A 21,320-nucleotide genomic window follows, 5' to 3' on the forward strand; every position below is an offset into this window, starting at 1 on the left:
AGAAGCCTGAATCTGCCATCTCCTCTCTTCCCATCCTGCTGTCCCAGTCTACTTCTTGTTCAGTCCTCTTCTGTAACGCTTGTTCCATGCAACTTTTCCAAGAGGTATGGCTATAGCAATTTCCCTCTCATTTGCTCTCAGTCAGGCTGCAGGTGCTCTACAGCCTGCAGGATGTCACTCAGTAACTGTGAGGACTTCCTCTTGCAAACTCGGGTTACCTTCCTTGTACACAAAAGCAATAGTGTAGCGCTCTACTCCACCCTCACCGCCCCCTCCAGCTACCCTGAACCCTCCCCTAAGAGGACAAATACCTGGCCACTCCTGGTTGAGCACTACAACCTACTAACAGAGAAACCTCTAAAAGGGATCCAGTTCTGACCCCGTAAGACTAGTCACAACTCTTACAAGTTATGTTGTCGTGCCATGTTATGTCATGGTGGTTAGGTAGGAACCGCAGGTTCCAGCCCTTTGCCCAGCACTCATTTACCTAAGCCAACAAAGCACTAGCTTCTCGTCTGCCTTATCTCAGGAGATGTGGACCAAAAGTACAAAGCCTCCATTCTGACCAGCCCATTCAAACACTGCTCTGCATCCCCATTTAACCATTCACAGACTATACCGATTCAAAGCCCCTATTCTTGTTTACACCACTCAAAAGACTCCATTCTTACAAACTTACTGAAAGACTCGATTCTAACAAGACCTCTCAAAGAAAGACACTGTTTCTTAACAGAATGTGGCAATTTAGATTCCATTTCAATGAGGTGCATAAAACATATAACTCAGCTAATACAAGCTAATAGACACCAGTCTGTCTCCAAATTCAGCCATTATCTAGTAATATAAGTTCAGCGTGCTGAGTGGTTTGGCCAAGAGATGTTCAGTACGTTAGGTGTGTTTAAATGTATGCTTCTGTGTGTGTGTGTCTGTGTGTGTGTGGGTATGAGGGCATCGAGCTGCATGTGTATGGGTTCTGTGTGGGTGGAGATTTAAACACACACAGTGTTTGCTCTGTGACCAAGGGCACACACAAGGTTATCAGTGTCATAAACCCTGAGAGATAAATCCAAGAGCCATTAGACTGCAGAAGTGAGTAAGGGGGTCAAACAAAGTAGTCTGAGTCTAATTTAAAGACACTGACTCTGAGCTTCACATAAAGCCAGTGAACGAGTGCTGAAAGTAAGCAATGCATCAAATATCCTTTTCCTCTAAGTCACAGATATATCCATCAGAGTCTCAGTCAGCACAAAACGACAGAAAAAGATGTTTACCATTAAAAATACTTAATATATAATAAAAATAAAAATCTATTTACCGGTCTTATGTCATTATGAAGCTTTGGCAGATATGCAAAATGCATCAACTTTCCTCGAGTTATATCACCTGAGTCCGCATCAGTTGGGTGTGAAGACTCCAAATTTTGAAAATGAAAAAGCCTGTCCTTATCTCTGCTCCTGATAGCAGCTTCAGGCTACATTAGCTGCTAGCAGCATAACACACAACGTTTGACCGAGCTGTCAACAATCAAGATCTGCCAACTCCTTCATCAATACGTAGATACAAGGACATGAAGTCTCACTGGCTTCCCAAATCTATTAATTAGTCAAATCAATTACTACTACTCAAGTCAAGTCAGTTTTGTTTATACAGCTCCAAATCACAAAGTTGTCACTTTGTAATCTGTAGAACATACATTCTCAGTTTATATCAAGAAAACCCCACAAGAACACCGCTTAATCCTTAGTATGAGCAACAGAGGAGGGTTTCCTCCTCCAAGGCAGACAGACTGAATCATTGCATAGCATCAGAAATCAATTACAGTTACACTTTTAAAAAATAACATAAAATACAACTTAGCCTGCTTTGGAGTGTTTGTTTCATTTGAGCTCCTTCTGTTTTTCACTTGCTCTGAAGAAAAGATCATTTTAAGAATCAGTAATTGGGTAACATGCAGATCAATGTTTTTGTGAGTAAATGCGAGCAAGCACACAAAATTACCCTGAGCGAAGATCTGCTATCTCCAAGATTTTTGTACACTTTCATATCCTCAGTGGCCTCGGCCTGTAAAACCATACAACTGTTTGTCCTGTCTTGTATTAATTAATTATTAATTCACCTCATGGCTGATGACTTAAACGGGGCAGAGAAGAAACATGATTTTTCCCTGAAACCACACAGCTCGAGGACAAACCAAGTAACAAGAAAGGACATACACATTCTGTATATTCAGTCCATGCATGCCAATACACATGTACCCAATGCACACATACTCGTGTGTTCATATAATCATTAACAGCCAGGCACATCAATAACTTTGAGCATGTGGTGACATTCATCTATAGACAGACATATCTCTGGACAACATTGGTAAGAGATGACTCTGAATCACAAAAACCAGCCAAGGTAAGTTTTTCACACACACTGTGTCAGCAAGCTGTAGGAAATTAGCTTACACATACACATTCAGAGACAAATCTATACGTCTCCTGACTCACGTGGCTTGAGCTGAACCATCTGCATCCCACTATCCAAATGAGACGCTCTCCTCCTGGCTTTCCTCACCATGCTTTCCTCCCTGTGTGTTATTGAGGGAAAGTCCTTTTCTCTGCAGTGGCACAAACCAAGGTCTCAAAGAGGCAACTATCTCGCTGAAAGGACACCAACTTGAAAACTCAGCAGCTTTCATCAGCAGTTAACATTCCTGCAGCTCCTCTGCTGGTAAGGTGCTGCGTGCTGCAATTTCTGCATTTGCTCAAGATTCTGTCGCTGCTACGAGAAAAATATCAGTGCAGCTGCTGAGATCTGTATGTTGGAAACTGGAGTGTCTGTTTAAGCTGCACAGTCACGCACTCACACAGACACAAAATGTTATACACACAAAGACACAGAAACAGCCCAGTGGGGAGCAAGGGAAGCCCACAGGAAACACTGTGTGTTAGGCTCTGGGCATGATGCCCTGCAGAACTCTGGCTAGAACTTCAGTCAAAAACACATACACACACACTCACACCACACATACACACACGCATCTATTGAAAGTTGCACATAAGCATTTCGAATGCCCACAGAAACATTCATATGCACACGCACTTTCTCCTTTTTTGGTCTTACCATCCCATTCCCTCCAGGAGTTCTTGCGGCTGCCAGGGCTGAAAGGGAAAGGAGATCCAGAGAGGTCCAGGTTCTGGATCAGAAGACTGAGCCGGTTGATGATCCGGTACGACGCCTCGCCACCCTCTCGCAGAAACTCATGCAGAGACATGAGAGCTGACTGCAGGTCTTACACACTCAAACAAACTCTGTCATCCAGAGAGACCCCTCGTTGCACGTGCAAACCTCTGCTGCACACTCTGAAACACTGTAAATCAGAGTTCTGAGGTGCAGGCATGGGAAGGACCCTCTTTGCTGTAATGTAGCTGGTCACTCAAAATCAACATGACATTCTCTTACATGCATCCTGTGAAGAGATGTCTGCATCAGCTACACACAGCGCAAGCCCAGTGTCCTCTGCAGAGTCACACTGGGCACAAGAAGAAACAGCACAGTGCAAACCAGGCAGAAAAAAAAAAAAAAAAAAAAAAGCTGAGTCACTGTCTGCACAACCTCTGAAACAAACACTGGAGGTGAGAATGGGCTGCTGCTGTGCACAAACACACACACACACACACACCTAGTTGCAAGTGCAACTATCGACAGCCACAGAGTAGCATAGATTTCCAAGGAATAACATGAGAGGAGGAGGGTGGAGGGCAGCAGGAGCAGAGGGCAGCCGGTAGAGCACAAATCCCCTTCTGCTGCTCAGGCTAATTATGTTCCTCCACTCCTTGACTAATCTGCTTTTTCTTTCCCTTCTCTCCCCAGATCTTTCACGCATTCATTCCTGGTGAATCAGGAAAGGATGCAAAAATCATGAAAACATCACCATTTAAATACTTCAGCACTAAAACTTTGTGGTGAACATAGGTGTTCGGGGTGTGTTGTTGCTCGACGTGATCAGTAACCAAGGTGGAGACTTTCAAATGTGTTTGTGTGTGTGGTTAAAGTTGGCAAGCAAAAGACAGCTTGTAGTTTATATGCTTAGAAAGAAGAATGAGAGAGGAGCTGCACTCACACATACTGATGAGGAGACACACAACATCAGCCATATCCCCATAACCCTCCATCTCTCTGTCTCCCCTCCTTTTTCCCTTAATCAGGTCTGATCCCTCCTTTGAGGCATCACCCACCACCTGTGTGTTGTTTCATCTGTAGCCTTTTGTCACTGTTTGCTCCCACACTGACTTCAGTGAACCTAACTCTACTTGCATGTGTGGACACAACCACAACGCTGACTTTCCTGTCATCTCTTCTCCACAATTTAAAATCTGGTGAAATAAACAAAGACCACCACAAATCATAAAACAACAGGATCAACAGTCCACAGCTATGCCAGTGAGTCTTTGAGGCAGTACTTCGCAGTGGTCCTTTGGACAAAATGCTAGCATCACCACACTACCATCCTCACATATATAACATCCACCGTGTTCTCTATCTTGCCATAACATCAACACACTGTTTCTATTGAGAAACATCATGAAAGTGCATTTAGGATAAGACATCAATTCCTCTATAAACAATTTGAAGGGAAAATTAAATAAATTGCAGCTATCCTTAGCAAAATGCTGAGGTTAAATAACAGAAACTGCGAGTACTGCGTTCACCATACAATATTATTTTAGCACACTCTCTGACTCTGGCTACTTGTGTCTTCCTGACCACAGCTGACTAGCTGGAGACCAGTGACCTGTTGGATCCATCTGGCTATACACCTGCTCTGCCTTTAGGGATGAACAGCACAGCTCACTTAAGTAGGATGAATGAACCAATGACCTCAAGCTAAAAAGGAACCTGATACTCAAACAATATCAACAATAAAGTCAATAAAGTGTTTCATATATCAGATTTATGAGCAATCTTCTTTGTTGTGCTTGCCATCAAACAATGCAACAGAGGAACATCAATAAGAAAAGACTGAGATTGAATAACATGAACTTGTGAGACAGATGGGCTGACTGGAGCTCAGACACTTTCATAAACCTCAGCTCCATCTTGGCTGAGCAGAAAATACACCACCCCAATGTCTCTTGCACATGCATGTAAGAAGAGAGGACATATTAGCAATATTCAGTAGACAAAATCCTCCAGCCACAACATATCTCACTACTATTGTGCGATAAAACGAAACAGCCCTCCAAGCATCACAGGCTGCAGATGAACACATTCCTGCTGGAAAAGCTGAGACCTGTGACTCACTGAACTGGATGTGTCCCTTTTAATCAACTGGAAGTAGGTCAACTGCCCAGTTAGAGTCTAGCAGAGGCTTTATGTGATGCAGCTAAAAGTAACAATCACATTCATAACTGATTATCTTAAAAATTATGAGACTGACTGCAATGAAATTTTGTACAGATATTCATGGTTCTCAGAGGGTGAAGGGTACTGACGTCGGTCATCTCATGACTTTACCTGTAGTGCCACCAGCAGGTCAGAGTTTCCACTTATTCTGAGAAGACATTTAACTGCCGGTGGTTATTTCTAATGTATAAATTGGTACAAAGCTCTGTGGAAACATTCATAGTCCCCAGACAATGAATCCTAATGACTTCCTTAATAATCTGACATTTCCTTTAATGGCAACGTGAGGATCACATTTGATGAAATTTGGCAGCCTATACACATTGATGTCCCTTTTCGATATTTCTTCTGGTTTATGACCGAATATCATATAACAACAAACTAAGATGGTAAATATGATGAATATTATACTTCTTCTGTGTAACCAGCAGTCAAAAACCAAAGTTATTTATTTCGATAAAACAAAGAAATACATATTTTGACTAAGCACTTATGTAAGAGTTGGCTTTGCCCACTCAAAGCTGACTCAATGGCTACACTGATAGATGGGTGGATTGGCTTTAAAAATGGAAACAGAGTCTGTCACAGCATGGAATGACCGTAGATCTTTCTAATTTCATATCCAGGACATTGCTCGTCCAGTCATGTCTCACAGCACAGAGAGTCAGAGGCCAGGAACTAATGCAAAGACAAGATGTGTTTTCGGCTTGCTCCCTGGGGGGAAAGGAAAAAGACAGCGGTTTGTTTTCTGCATTTTGCAACATGACACCCCTGTTTGAGCTCAGGAGAAACGAGCAGTTTGTCAGATTTGACAAAGCTAAATCCTTTTCATCCTTAGTTGACTTAGTTTCCCTGAATCTTTCTCTTCCTCACTCTCCCTTCCTCTCTGCTGTCCTCAGTGATCAGTCTCTCCTCTGAGCCGATTTCCACTCTCATCCTCCTGCCACAGCACATTCCTGTCACATTTCCTCATACACTGAACACTACCAATGACTGCATGTCTTAAAATGTTTAGTATAATCACATAATAATAATGATCACACACTACATACAGAAAAAAATGAGGCTTATTTTTCATTTAGATTTGCTTTTATCACATGTAATACATGTAGTACAATGATGCAGCTCATAATTCTGCTTCAGAGCTGTAGTTTGTTCAGTTTGATTCCTCTGGCTTCAGCATAGCCATGAGCCCTGCCCACTCAAGTCCACCCACTCACTTTACTTTCACTGTCTCTGTTGCTGAGGAGGAGAAGATGCAACTAGAGCCCACTGTGCTGTATTAATGATTGCAGCGATATCCTCCCCATTACAGACAACTCAAATAGCATGCAATAGTAAAATCTATAGTGCATTCACTGTACGAGCATGTAGTAGACATTATTCACCTTCTATCCACATACACGTTGTAGTTACAGAGCTGCTAAGAAAAAGCATGAGCTGAAAACTGCAATACAGTGTGACAATATGAGCAGCTGTGGCTTCTCTAAATGAGATCAGCATCACTGACCTCCAGTGAAACAACATAAGCACAGCGTGAAATAAGGTGCAAGTGTGTGTGTGTGTGTGTGAGTGTCTGTGTGTGAGTGTGTGTACAGACAGTGGGTGGATTAAAGGAGATCTCTATAAATGGATCAAAAATGAAGAGAAACATCACAAATATAAATCAGTCGGTGACATTGGTTGTATTAGTGTGAGGAGGAAAATCTGTCCTTCAGTCAGTGGTGATAAATCACAAGGCTGCAGGAGCCTTCTTAGTTCTGGAAAAGGGTTCTCATGTCAACAAGAAAAGGTTCAGAAACAGCTGTTTTTTTCCATGACTGTGTAATGGATTTGCACTACAGTCAGAAGTCATGGCTCTAAAACGTTTACCAGCAGCAACTTTGATTGTTTGGAGCAAATATGAATGGCCATAAACATACACAGTGGAGCACGGACCTGACAGCAAAACCTAAGAAGGAATATGGCTACCTGACATGGCAAGTAAATGTTAAGTAATCGATCATCACAAAGGGGAAAGGACAATAAAAATAGGTCACTGTGTCTCAGTTCTGCCCTCAGCACCTTGATGATCAAACACATGTCAAATGATCAGGGTGGAGTACAGAGTAAACATGCCAGTGAGGTACAGCACTGTATCTCAACACACATCAACCTGTCTGCAGCCTGTGTTTTACATATTTCCCAGACATCAGTGGGTAGATTATCTTTACTACATAAAATTTACATTTGACTGCATTACAAATATTTTCAACTCTTGTGTGACAACAACATGAACTCCTACTACTGGATCAAACATTAGGGGTCAGGTCTTGTAACAGAAATGCAGCTTACAGGCATGAACAGTTTCACATTAAACCTGGCATGGTTTTCAGTATAAACAAACACATACCACTTGGACATTTAATTGGTTTAAACGTAACAAAGACTGGCTGCGTGCAGATTTCACCTACATCCACCTTTCATGCAGACATGCATAACCATGTGCAACCGACAATACAAGACCAGAGACTATCCTCAGCAATTGGTGTGTTGTTGTCACCCACCTATGCTTTGAGTGACTGTCTTCAGTCTCTCCAGCAGCTCCCCAAGGGCCATCTCCTCTGTCTTCATCCACAGGATCATCCTCCAGAGGGACAGTGGAAGGCCAGCTGCCCAGCCAACAGACACTTTCACAGGAAGAAGAGACAGCTTGCCTGCTTTTTCCTGAACGGCACTTCAGAGAGCGGATGGATGGTGAAGAGGAGGATGGGAGAGGGGGACAGATGCAGTGACAAGCCCAGCAGAGTGGAGGGTGATGAGGGGGGCGCAGCAGGTTGAATTAGTGCGGGATGTGTCCACCCGGCTGCTGTCTTGTGCAACACACCGATGCTGGAGGAAAGAGATCTGAGAGAGAGAGGGGATGTGTGAGACTGCTGGGATGCTTCTAAGAAATGAATGTCTTCAAGTATGGAGAGGATGCTGCAGAGGCGGATGAGGGAATGATGCTGATGAAGCAGTGACAGCCCCAGCCTCACTGACGAGTCCTCCGCAGAGGGGACGAAAAGCACAGGATGCCGGCGAGGAGGAGACGCAGAGGAGGTGGAGCAGGAGGCAGCTTCATTCGCCCATGCATGCTTCAGCTCCAGCACACATGATGGTGCAAACCTGTGGAGACCAGGCAGACAGAGAAGGGGGAGGGGAAGTGTATGTCAGTGTTGCAGTTTCGCACAACAGCAAATCCAATAGCGACCCCCAGAGTGGAGGCAAAGCATAACAGCCATGTCATGAAACGGTCTCATCTGCAGAGACATTACATCAGTACTGTGGTCATGCATCATTGGTAATGCTGCAATGCCACCTTGTGACAGCTCTTGGTCATGACAAACACAGACAAATCCAGTTGCATTTTCATCACAAAGCAGGGGTCTGATATTTTTTATAAATAATCTGAAATAAATAAATGAATAATTGGTAATTATCACTGTTTATACTGTATATAAGATTTAAACTGTAACTGCCAATAAATATATATCAGATATTGGAGTACTCAGCTAACCATATATTGATGCATCCTCAAAATGATCTAACCTTTATTTTTAAATACATAACTTGACACAGACTAATAAATTGTGGCAAGTAACATAGACAAAGTTGGACAATTTCACACAGATTGACTCTAAGCTACATGACCAATTAAATGACAGTAGTATGAAACATAAAACAATACTCATACAGTATAATGAGTAGGCTAATGGATGAATGGCTGCAATGGATGTTAAAAATCAAATTAACTAACTGTGCAAATTAAGCCCTGCTCAAGTTTCAAGCCTCAGTCAAAAACATCCACAGTTGTTTGATGTCATGTCTTGGACTGCACCGACCTGATCAAAGTGATGATAGTGAGGTTTACATTGTTCATATTCAGAGCTGAGGTCATCAAGAGGCAGTCAGTCCGAAAGGGAGCCGGCTGGCATAACGGCTACAGACAGCTGGAGTACAATAGGCCCTTTCCACAGCATATATTTTCACTATTCATAGTAGGAAAGGCACAGGTGTTACTGATAACATTAACAATGGCTCTGGTCTATTCAAGTGTCCCAGTCAGCCATGATTGAAGCAGATAGATGAAATTCAGCCGTCACTGATTTTCTAGCTGCAGAACTGCCAACTCTCACTAGACCTCTGCTCTCGCTCTGTCTCATGCTGCTCGAATAAAGCAAACAGCAAATAAGAGGAAGCCCTCGTGAACAATACAGTTAGATACAGTTGCAGACTCAGGTTGGGGAAAAAAAGGAGAGAGGGTCAATTACAAAGTCATGATGCATTTGTTGTGAAAGAGTTCCAGTTAAAGTATATGAAAGGAAAAAATGGTGATACCTCAAAAATTGCTACATTTAGAGTTTGAAGAACATGCATACAGGCAAATTACATTATTAATCCTTGATGTGGTGCTTTTTTAAATTGAATGTACTCATCACAAGAATGTAGGCAACATTTTCATGTCAAAAATCTCAAGAATGTCAAACACACAAGCAAGCTAGAATTTTTCCATTTATAGGCATATGGAGGCCAACTAATTTTCAGCCAGGGCAGTGTTTTTTTCCACTAGAACAGCACCCACAGAGGACACTTTTACCACAGTCTCTCTACTACAGGGGCATCCAAGCTTTTGGAAACTGACAAGATGGCTGCAGAACAGGCAGGGAATGATGGAGTCTGAAATAACAGGACAGGTTAGAGCTGGAACGCACATGGCAGAAAAAAAAAATACTGTAGTATTAATAACACACCATAAGGACAACTGTTTTCACTCTTTCTTTATTACAAGCAGAATGACAATACAGTGCTTTGTCCTCATTTGCTACAGACAGGCTGGCAAAAAGTCAACAGGTGAACTTTTAAAATTGTATCCCAAAAAAAAAAAAAGAAAAAAAGAGAACTTCTCAAAACCTGTTTAGTAATACAAACAGTGCTGTACTGAAGGTATGATATGAGGCGTGCTGCTCAGAGCACAGAAGTCGACATTTCAGACCTTTGATAAGCTCAGGAATGACAGGAGGAGCACCTGCTGTTCTGCTGATGGACTTAAAAAAGCAGTTTGACATTCTGGTCAGCAGTAAAAGGCTGGTGCGAGAAACCCATTTGAGACAGAGGCCCACACCTACAGACAGTCCATTCCTAGTCAAGTTATTTGGTCACTTTTTTTCTCACTCACTACACTTTTTTAGAAAAATAACTTGTGAGGAGGAGTGAATGCGTATAAACCCCAGCCGACTGCAGACCTTGCTTTAGGGGGGAAAAACTGATTAGTTGTAGAAGAAAGTGCAGTGTGTAGACATATTGGTAAATCTCTAATGAATCATATAATGTATATGTTGCTCTCATTTTGGTTACAAACTTGAACATACATTCTACCGGAGTTAAAATATAGTATTCTCTCTGGGATAAAAAAGTAACAAAAGAAATATTCAGAATGGACAACACAAAAATGACAAGTAGGAAGTTGTGAAAAATTGAGCTGTGGAGAACTCGGCTAACAAACTGTGTCTGAAGAATCACGACAAAGAGATCCACATTACACTATTAAAGAAAAACAGACCTTACAGCACTATTGTGGTAGGACTGTGGTATGTAGAATATGTCTGGATACAGTATGGCAACAGCACAGTGAGGTGGGACACTGCATAACAAGCACCGAGGCTCATTTATTAATCTACTGAGGTCAGGACGTTGAGCCCCAAAGTCCAAACACACGTGGAGGCTTGTGGGCCTTGAGTGAAAACTGAAAAAGAGAAATCCAGACTTCCAACCAAACTGATGAACATCTGTGCCCCCGTTGAAAAAGAACACCTGTTACTAAATCTATACATGTTGGCAGAGGGTGATGTGTATGAAAATAAACATACAAAAATGCTTCAGAATCTGACATTCGAGACTTCCAGAGTCAGTTACTTTCTGTGCAACACGACAGATATGCTTTGGACAAAGAGGACTTCAGATGTTAGAAATGCAGAAAAACGGTTCATCCATAATGAGCTACAATCTTCAGCTGGAGGACATGATGGACAAATCAGTTCAACATTCTATTGGTTTGATTGTGACATCGCCGATTCAAGTCTCCTTCCTACTTACAGCAGACTATATATAGATATTTAACGCCCCTTTTCACTACTATATATATCAAAAGATCTTCATTTACATCCATACATCAACAGTGGCTGCCATCAATAATTTTAGAACAATACCAAAAAACTCATGGATTAATGCAACACAGAGGAAAAGAAAAAACAATTTATCATGTTACAAAATGGCATTAGCATTCTCACGCCGACTTCTGCATAACACAGAGTATGGCAGCAAACACACAGGCACAATGCAACAGACAGGAAGAGTGTGTCATTTAGGACAGAAATGAATAAAGACTCCATCTGTCTCAGGCTGCTGCTGTTACCCGACACGGCCACATGGAGGCAGGAGTGGGCCAGTATAAAATAAAAAGGTGTATGTGATTTGTGATGAATGAGGTTTGGGACGAAGGAGGATAAGGAAGAGCTGAGAGGAGGACAAATCAGCATGCAGCAGAGAGATCAGACATGCTACACGAGACAAACAAAAGTCCACGCAATCATGACGGCAAAAGAAGAGGAATAAGACACACTGTCCACTCACACATGCTTAAACTGACCTAGAAATACACACTAAATATGAGTATCTATGAATTAAGGCAGGGTGGCTAGAATACTGCACATCCCTCTTCAGATTTTCCCCGTTTCTCTCCTTCTGTTAACGAGTGTGTGTGTGAGTGTAAGGCTTTGTAATACACCACTTCTGCTTTATTTTTTTCCACCTCTTTTGGCTCCTGGCCTGCTGCTGTGTGGTTACCTGTAAGGCAGACGTGTGTCACATACAAACATACAGTAACAGGCAGATTCATGCATACGCTCGCACACATGCACACGTACACACACCTAAAAGGGCTGAGCTTGACAGCAGCCCCATACTTGGCCAGACCATATACTGTACATAAATGTTTTCAACAAACATTTACAAAGAAGCAAAAAGGACACAAAAGTGGAGGAACAGGCAAGAACAAGAGACTGAAAATGAGGACAAGGAATACAAAAAGGTCCAACTTGTTGACATGTTGAAACCAGGGTGAAACAGGACAATTTGTAGTGCACAAAACAACACATTCGCACATGGTTCCCCTTTCGTTCTTAAACTTTGTCATGTGAGAGTTTGGATAGGAACCGTTGATGAGACTAAGACAGGGACTACATTGAAACAAAAACCTGTAACCAAACCATGAAGATGAGGTGTCAGGGCTACAGTATCTAAAGGGTTGTCCACTCAGGTGTAGCCCAGAAAATGCACATGGTGAACTCAGCGAGGTGTGTGAACATGTTTGTATTTTGCTCTAGAAATCCTTGATCCTTGAGATGCGGGTCTTGGTCGCACATTGTGGTATATACTGTATGTTTGAACCCACACAGACACATAGTTTCAGAGTGTGCACTCGTGTTCATACAGAGGTCTCCGGCCCTGGAGCGTAGTAGGCAAATCCCGCCCCTGACAGTCGGAGTACGTAGGGGCTCAGAGAGCACAAGTCTGCCCCTCCCCCTTCCGCCAAGTGGGCCAGTAGTTTCTGGGGAAGGGGATCAGACCTGCGGAGCGCCAGCATCTCCACGGCGCCGACGTGGAGGTGAGAGGAGTCCGTGCTCGTGCCTTTGTAGGAGCGGCGAGAGGACAGTGGAGTCAACTCGGCCACGCCATCCCGCGACTGCTTCTCATGATCCTACAGACAGACAGAGGACGCATCATCAAGAGAAAATCCGAAACACAGAAGCAAAAAAGAAAAACTGCAACAAAAAAGAAAATAAAAAAATTGCACCATGCATATTAAATCACAAAATTTGTGAATAAGAAAAGATGCGAGGCCGCCTGATGCATAAGCTCAAGCAGCAGGATTATATTCAGAAGGGTTGTTTTAAAATCTCAGGTGTTCAGTTTTAATGACACAATGTCACGGACCCCTGATCAAATTTACTGAACGAAATGTGGACACTGGACAGAATTTACTGATCAGTGATGAGAAACCCTCCGAAAATCCCATTTGTGATTAACAGACATGATAGAGTAAGGGTGTTTCTGAAATAAAGGCATAATTCACTCGTTATTCCACCTTCCAACAGCAGATGTCACCGGAATTCCTGGTACAAGATGACACTTCAGAGTCTGTGACTAAATTAAAGAGCTGACTCCTATTCCTGCTCTATTTGGAAAATGTCATGAAATGATTGTGTCATCATTGCTGCTATATAAATAACTTGAAATGAACTGATGATTTGTCACTTGTATGGCCAACTTTGGTATTTCCACATCAATTTTTTCTGTGATATCAATAATGAATTCAGCCTAGTAAAATATGACCTCGGGTATGAACTAAATGCTAATCAGTTCTGTATGACCCTTTAAAGCTTCATCTCATAGTTTACAACTAAATGTCCTCCTTCAGTTTGAGCCCCTCAACCTTCCAGGACAAAATAAAAAAAAAAAAAAAATTACACCAAGCCTACTACTTGCTGGAGTCCGTATGACAAGAGGCTGTAGATTTTAAGTAGCCTGGGCCTGATAAAGACAAGATAAAATTTCTCTTTTGGCTTGTACCCCGATAGTTCCCCTCCAACATGCAGTGAGCGCAGCATGCTTTGGAACCAGCACAGCAGAGTTAATGGCCGATTCCTGAAAGTAGGTTTGACGGAGGAGATTCGTGTAGAAATATGCAGGCCCATCCCCACCCACGCAGCCAGTATGAGCCGCAGAATGACAGCATGCCCCATGCAGTGCAGAGCAGCAGGAAGCATCATGGCAGCAGCTTTAAGAACCCGACTCCCCACAGTCGGCACCCTCTGCGTGCTGTTACCATTCGGACCCTGAGCCCAAGCAGGGGGGGTGAACTCTAGGGTTTGCTGAGCGGGCTGCTCTGGCTGTGTGACATCATGGAGTCATAGGTTCTAGCAGCTTTTTCTCCACTGTCTCCCTCACAGGTCCTATCAGGATGGAGCAGGTCCCTCTCATTGCTTCCTCCTTCACCAGCAGTGCCAGGAGCCACACAGCCCTGCAGGGCCCCTGCTGTCCTTACCTTCTGTGGATGACGTTAAAGGAAAGGAGGTGATAATGGAGGCTGGTGTCTTGTATCCAGACAGACTCGGTTGTCTAATACAACAGTGGTGCAATAAATCCTACCTTCATGAATCTTTTAATGTTCACTTTTAGTTAAAACTATTTTAGAGGTACTGATTCAATTTAATGATAATAATTTTTAGCTTGGTGTACTAAAAGGTGTAATAAACTGGAAACGAAATGTTTATCCAGCCTAAGCTGACTGGTTCAAATCTGGCACCTGAAGTGGTTTCAAATGACCTCTTTTGTTCAGATTAATGTCTAATGAGCGACTTCAGATAAGATTCCCTCATGGCAATATGACGCAGCCGTATTTACTGCTGACCACCAAAGACACTTTTAAGAGTTAAGTTTGATGCATAATAGGAAAAATGAGGATGCCAACCTCACTTTTGGGATAGCGAATCTGTTCTGTCACATTGAATTTAGGTTATCTGAAGACTACTATATGATCTGGTTTGTTTTTTCTTCATTCTGCGTGTAAAACGTGTCCAAAAGTCCAAGACCTAAGAATTTTAAATTTACAGTGATGTAAATGAGTAAAAAATGAATAGTTGAGTAAAATCAGAATAGTTGATGTTAAATTTTTAGTTGACTGACTTATCCATCAATCAGTTATTCCTTTCAGCTCTATATTACAAACCTCAAACTGGTCTCTCACATGGAGGAAATTACAAGGTGACAACATGAAAGATGTAAAAAAACAACAACAACAACAACATACATATATATATATATATATATATATATATATTCTGGAATATAACATATAATGGAACAGTTCAAGAAAAATGTTTAGGAGAAGAAAATATACAGTTCTAACCTGCCTGCAAAGTAAACATGATTGTCATTAATAGCGCTCTAGTTAGTTTCACATTAAGCGAGGTGTTGAGACAGTGATGAGGAGTTTACACTGAGACATACCACCATGCATCAAGAGATAAGAGCTTTAAAGAGAGAGTCACCTCCTCTTCCCGCTCCTCTCTCTGGGCCAATCAGAAACTCATTCTGCTGGAGGATTGAGAAAGCATGAAGATGGTGGACGGCTCCACAGTAAGGCACGGGCGAGTGGACTGCAGTTACCCCGAAAGAGCGAGCGTGTGCAGAGGGCAGAGTCACAGGCACACAGGAGCAGTGGGGGGAAACAGGAGAGGAGAGGAGAAGCAGTATTGAAGAAGCAGGAAAAAAAGAAATGAAAAGAAAGGAAATGGGAGAAAGGAACCATGGAGGATGGTGTGAATTTTCCATTAGGGTGCAGTGAGGAGGGAGAAAAGAGAAGAAAGAGCACAGCAGGAAGAAATCTGTCAGACTTTTCACTCATTTTTCCATTCATGGTGAAGCCTGCGTTACGGGAAGGTGAGGCTAAGCAACAGGGAACAGGAAGTCATTCTGAAACACACCATTGCTCAAAGCTATTAGGAATTGTAATGGTCTCCTTGGATGATTAATAGAGTGGAATAGATTTACAGCCTACTCACATGGTTTATTACACTCAGTATCAGCGAGGATTTGAGAGAATTCTGCTCACTATATCACTATATGTGCTGCTTACAAAAATGCAATTTTAATTTTCTTTGAAAATGAGGAAAGCATTAATTAGTCATTGGTTAATGGCTTTAGCAAAGAACTTAGTTAACAACATGGAAAAAAATCTAAAGCTTGATACTAGTTTAAAGTTTTGCCTGGGAGTCGATGCCAAGGCCTTACCTGTGCACGTTCGGTGGCTGTGGGACACACCGCCCTGCAGAGGACCTTCTTGATGACATCTGGCAGCAAGCTGACTGTAATAAGCAGAATGATGCTGAGCCAGGCTGGACCGCTGGACAACATCTGCATGAACACGTAGTACATCCTCTGGTAGTTCAGGAAGGGCCTGAGCAGCAAAGGGAAAGACAGAAAACGGTCCTTTCTTTCAGAAATGTCAGAATCAACAAAAAGGTTACAGATGCTATCAAAAAAAAAAAAAACCCAAAGCGGATTATACCAAATGATGCCTCCCCAGAGAAGAGAGAAAATAACGTAGAAAAGTAGTGACCCCCAGATGACAAAGTGATTGATCCAGGTCCAGTGGTGTGTGTCCAAGGCAAGCTGAAACAAACAGAATACAGACATAGTAAACACTCGACCAGTCAATGAAGTCGATGCCTTTTGCCTTTAGGGGTTTACTGTCGTACAAACAGAGCGACCAGTGTTGTCGATCATTTATGTAACATGCTAGTTAACACGAGTGCCCCAAGCTTGTCGACGTATACCATGGCTACCGTAGCTACATGTGCGACGGTAATGAACTTATTTTAATGAAGTAATTATGCAATACGGTAATTCATTTATGTTTAACACCCCCACAGACATGTGCTGACACACCTTGAGTGTAACAGTGAACACCAGCACAGTGAAGACAAGAGTTCCAAAGGTCCAGTTCCCGAACATCTGCAAGGAAAGAGAAGAAGAACAGGGTTAGCAGCCACATCGATCACACATCGCTATCACCCCGCATTCGTGGATTAGTGAATATCCCGCGGTATTACAGAGCTTATATGCAGGCCCGTCACAATAATTACAGACTCACTGTACAATATACTGACATATACGGTAATCAAGAATATCAAGAATCAGAAGTTCAATTCTCTTTGAGAGGACAAACTCGCATTACTATGGCATTATCTATTATCACTATATCAGTGCAATAAAATGGTCTTAAAATGACATTAGTATTATTTATCAAAATTAATTATAGGACAGTATATTATCTGACAAAAGCAGTTAGTGTGACAGGCCTACTTCAATGAGTACAAAAAAAACAAAGCGAATAGACACTGGACATCACATCTGATGGGGTGAGGGGTGATCTGTAAGGGGAAAAAAGTATTCTCAGGGACTTTCTTTTAAGCTTTGGGGCCAATTAATTGAGAATATTTCCACTTCACCTCTTTGCATCCACATTTTTCTATCTGCTGAAATCCTAGAAAGGTTAAGGCAGACATCAGGAGTGAACAGATGGAATGAGAGTTGGGAGGGAGGAGGGTGGAGGGAGAGAGAGATCAAGAGGAAGAAACAGGGGAGTTTATATAATAACCACAACTGCTGGTTGGATGCACCTTTGCAAGAATCCCTTCATTCATTATTCCTTAATGGATGAGGAAAATAGTAAGAATTTTAATTCAATTCAATTTAATTTAAAACTTTTTGTTGTTGTTTGTCCGCCAGTACAAAAAGAGTGCAGGATGAAAGCAGCCCAGCTACCGTCTGGATGCTGCGGCAGTGAAATTAAAAACCAAGCAACCCCAAGAACTGCTACCAGAAATACATGGACATACAAATACACACACACACAGACACACAAATGCACATTAGACAGAACAACAGGTGTTGGATCTTAATCTATAGTACATACCAGTAATACTCTATTTTCTACACAGTGAAACACAAGGATAATGTGGGGGAGCTTCTAAGGTTTCTACTATGTCAGTGAAGTTGTTAGCATCAGGTACTTTGTTGGATTCAGGGCTTTACAGAGATTAGGGGAATAATGGAGCACTGGAAAACTACACATTCAAATGAAAGTGCATGGATGATGTGAAGTGAGAAGGATGAAACTAGATGAAACGGTCAAACTGAAAGCTTAAACGGTACGACAGGGACTAAAAAAGCGTGAAAGACAGAGAGAGCTGACAGGGGAGGGAGACAGGCTTACCATCTGTGTGTTGGTGGTCATAAGCTGAGGACGAAGGAGAAGAAGAAGAAGAAGAAGAAGAAGGAGCAAAATAAAGAGAGAGGAAGCAGAGAGAAGGAAAGGGAAGAAAAGAGAAAAGAATCAGGACAAAAGGTAAAATGAATTTCAGGATGTTTCAACTTAAAAAACAGGACCAAAGGCAATCAAAAACAGTTGACATGATACAAATTAACAATACAGAGAAAGATGCTATTGCGTAGTCGATATGAATGGAGATCCAATGTTGCTGACCTACAGGGGAGCCCAGAATAGAAACCTTACTGTCAAAGGTCCACAATAACAGAAACATGACTGAAAAGTCATCCTGCAACGCTGAACTTCTTTTTCATGGGAATCCAATGGAGATGGATGAGTGTTTGTTAAGAAAGCACCAACTTTGTGTCCATTAACCTCTTTTAATTTCCCTAAAGGACACCTCAAAGACCCTACAAAGCGCCTCGACTGTTCTACTTCAACTCGTTTCATGAAATCACAGACCTCAACACCTCCGATGACACAGAGACAGAGGCTCACCTGGCCGTTGCTGGTGAAGGTGGTGTTGTCAAACAGGAAGTAGGCACCAAAGAAGAAGATAACAGCGTCAAACACACCCAGGCATGTCCAATACAGGAAGACAGGCCAGCGGAGGAGGGAGTTCTTCGCTATGTCCCTGACAATACGAAAAAAGAACAGTAGAGCAACAGACACTGTGTCATAAAAGTCACAAAACGCATATTTTTCAGCAGAACTGCTCTGTGATTTTCCTCTGAGCTCACCTGTACAAGGAGGGCTCCCTCTTAAGTGTCTCCATGGTGACGTGCTGCTCAACTAGGCTGTAGAGGAGGATGGGAAGGGAGGTGAAGCTAATGTTGTACAACGTCAAATAGGCGGTGTCGTACAGAGGCTGCAATGGGACAAAAACGATATGGACGCCATCAGAAATGTGAAAATGGAAAGCCATCCTACCAAAAATGACATTAACTGATTTTGATTTTGGTCACTTTAGCTTTTCTGGAGGCAGCAGAAAAGCAAAAGTATCATGAACATGCCCACAAATACTTGCTTACTTCAATTAATACTTAATTACAAATACAGCAGACATAGGGCAACATAAGCTTTCATTTAGAGCCGTGCTTCTGGCTGTTTGATACTTATAAGCACATCGTTCAGTCCCCTTTTAGCTCTATTTTGGTCTCCACCAACTTCTGTGAAAAAGGACTTCAGCTGTTAGATGTTCTGCCTTGTGATTAGAAAGTGACTAACTTTGTCAGTAATTTAGTGTGGGGCAGGTACGGTGAAGTCGGTTTATTAGAGTTGTTTGCTCTTGCTTGTCTGTCTGAATCTGTGGGCCATAACACCAATACAATGAGCTAAAAGAGGAGAAAATAGAGTAGAACAGAAGAGGGTGATAATTCTCTGTGGGTGCGTCTCTATGAGCGTCACCTTTCACATTACACATTCACTACTCATTTGATTCATTGTTAACAAGAATATATGAGTTTGAAATAAACATTAAGAGAAGAACTAATTTGTTTATGAAGCTAGTGCAATGCTGTGAGGATACATAATGATGCGTATAAGTACACACTGTGCTTTCAGGCTGTACTAAGTCTTTACCTGCTGGGAGAACCCACAGAAGAACTGATACAGGAACTGAGGGAAGATGAAGCATACATTCTGGAAAGATTTAAGAGGAGAAAAATCAACAAATGGAGAAAGTGATAGGCTTGTGACAAGTACACGTGAAGAGATTTGAAATGTCTAAAAATGCTACTATCTACAAATTTCTGTTTATGCAGAGATTGTGCGCTATAAGCTCACTGAGTGGGCCGCAAAGAGCTGGCCTGCCAAAAAAAAAAAAAAAAAAAATGAATCAGTTGGCAGGGCACCGCTTGCTGTAGAAGCCGCCCACATTGATCATCGTAGCCATGAATCCAGGAGAGGATGTTGCACCAGAGATTCATGAATCCAGTAATCTGTCAGAGTCGCTGCAAAATCTGGTTCTTTGTAACTCACTGTCTCACTGGGAATTACGATAAAGTGATTAAAATGTGTGAGCCAGTGGAGCACACAAGGCATTCGTCTTGTACCTTGTAGAAGAAGTACTGAACAAGTTCAGCGATTCGGATGTAGTAATAGTGGCCATGAACAAGTAGCATCTTCTTCAGGTGTTTGAACTTCGGGATGGCATAGTCGCTGTTCCTTGCTGCTTGTCGGCCTTCTTTGCCCATGATGCCTGAATGAGAAAGAGAAGCTTGCTCACGTAACATATGATCAGGAATGTAACACAACCATGAGTATGAACACAATAGGGTGGTTTATACCTATCTGAACATAGAGACTAGAGCTCAAATTACAAACAGTAACTATGAAAGGCAAGGCCAGCAAATATAATGTTATATGATACGCAAAAATAAATCCTGTGCATTCAAGTGAAGCTTTCGGTTCTGTTGTTCTGATCTTTAACTGATAAATATTAAAAATCCTGCCTCAGTCACTGAAATTGAGAGATTCACTCAAAATGTTTGTTTATATGATGTGTTTGTGTAAAAAAAACAAACTCTGAGACAGACATCTACATTAGATGCTTCTTTACTGCTAAAAATCAACTTGGGTGCTGATAAAGACAGCAAATTTTCTGTATCAATGGTTGAAATTAGCTCACCAATGCCCACATGTGCTTCCAAGATCATGCTGACATCGTTGGCTCCATCGCCGATAGCGAGGGTTATGGGGTGCTCCTTGGAAGCTTTAATTAGCTTCACAATCTGCAAAAACAAAGGTCTGAGTCACTACCACTGTTTTTTTTTTTTCATTTAGAAAGGTGCCTGGAGTGCATTTGCATCGTGAAGTTCTCCCACCTGTGCTTTCTGCAGTGGTGCCATGCGACAGCAGAGCACAGCGCTACAGTTGCGACAGATCTCTAGAAAAATATCTTTGTAGTTTCCAGGCCCGGCACCCTCCTGGTTGGGCTTTAGTACTGCAGACAGAGTGGCCCCGTCGATGATCAGACCAAAATCAAGACAGTCTACTGACAACCTGGAACAAA

At 42.2% G+C, this 21,320-nt stretch overlaps 2 protein-coding genes across 12 annotated transcripts in view; both read right to left on the minus strand.

Moving 5' to 3' along the window:
* The window catches only part of mcf2lb (mcf.2 cell line derived transforming sequence-like b), a 35,421-nt gene extending 26,881 nt beyond the window's left edge, over nt 1–8,540 (minus strand). For 3 of the 4 annotated variants that reach the window (XM_046404869.1, XM_046404868.1, XM_046404866.1), the window contains exon 1: nt 7,941–8,540. In XM_046404869.1, the coding sequence (XP_046260825.1) occupies nt 7,941–8,019 (79 nt within the window). In that variant the 5' untranslated portion in view covers nt 8,020–8,540. Of the gene's footprint in view, nt 1–3,111; nt 3,463–7,940 lie in introns of those variants that run through there. The other variant, XM_046404870.1, reaches the window with a different exon arrangement.
* Nucleotides 8,541–10,178: 1,638 nt separating this feature from the next.
* The window catches only part of LOC124067164 (phospholipid-transporting ATPase IH-like), a 33,846-nt gene continuing 22,704 nt past the window's right edge, over nt 10,179–21,320 (minus strand). For 3 of the 8 annotated variants that reach the window (XM_046404296.1, XM_046404292.1, XM_046404294.1), the window contains 11 exons: nt 21,133–21,310; nt 20,937–21,039; nt 20,362–20,507; nt 19,889–19,948; nt 19,048–19,175; nt 18,806–18,941; nt 18,254–18,277; nt 16,924–16,989; nt 16,544–16,647; nt 16,267–16,432; nt 10,179–13,171 (listed from right to left, as the gene is read on the minus strand). In XM_046404296.1, coding sequence (XP_046260252.1) covers nt 12,899–13,171; nt 16,267–16,432; nt 16,544–16,647; nt 16,924–16,989; nt 18,254–18,277; nt 18,806–18,941; nt 19,048–19,175; nt 19,889–19,948; nt 20,362–20,507; nt 20,937–21,039; nt 21,133–21,310 — 1,384 coding nt within the window. In that variant the 3' untranslated portion in view covers nt 10,179–12,898. Of the gene's footprint in view, nt 13,172–14,299; nt 14,522–15,524; nt 15,633–16,266; nt 16,433–16,543; nt 16,648–16,923; nt 16,990–18,253; nt 18,278–18,805; nt 18,942–19,047; nt 19,176–19,888; nt 19,949–20,361; nt 20,508–20,936; nt 21,040–21,132; nt 21,311–21,320 lie in introns of those variants that run through there. The other 5 variants (XM_046404295.1, XM_046404297.1, XM_046404299.1 and 2 more) reach the window with 5 other exon arrangements.

The sequence above is a fragment of the Scatophagus argus genome, chromosome 11 (genome assembly GCF_020382885.2).
Source record: "Scatophagus argus isolate fScaArg1 chromosome 11, fScaArg1.pri, whole genome shotgun sequence".
Lineage (NCBI taxonomy): Eukaryota > Metazoa > Chordata > Actinopteri > Scatophagidae > Scatophagus > Scatophagus argus.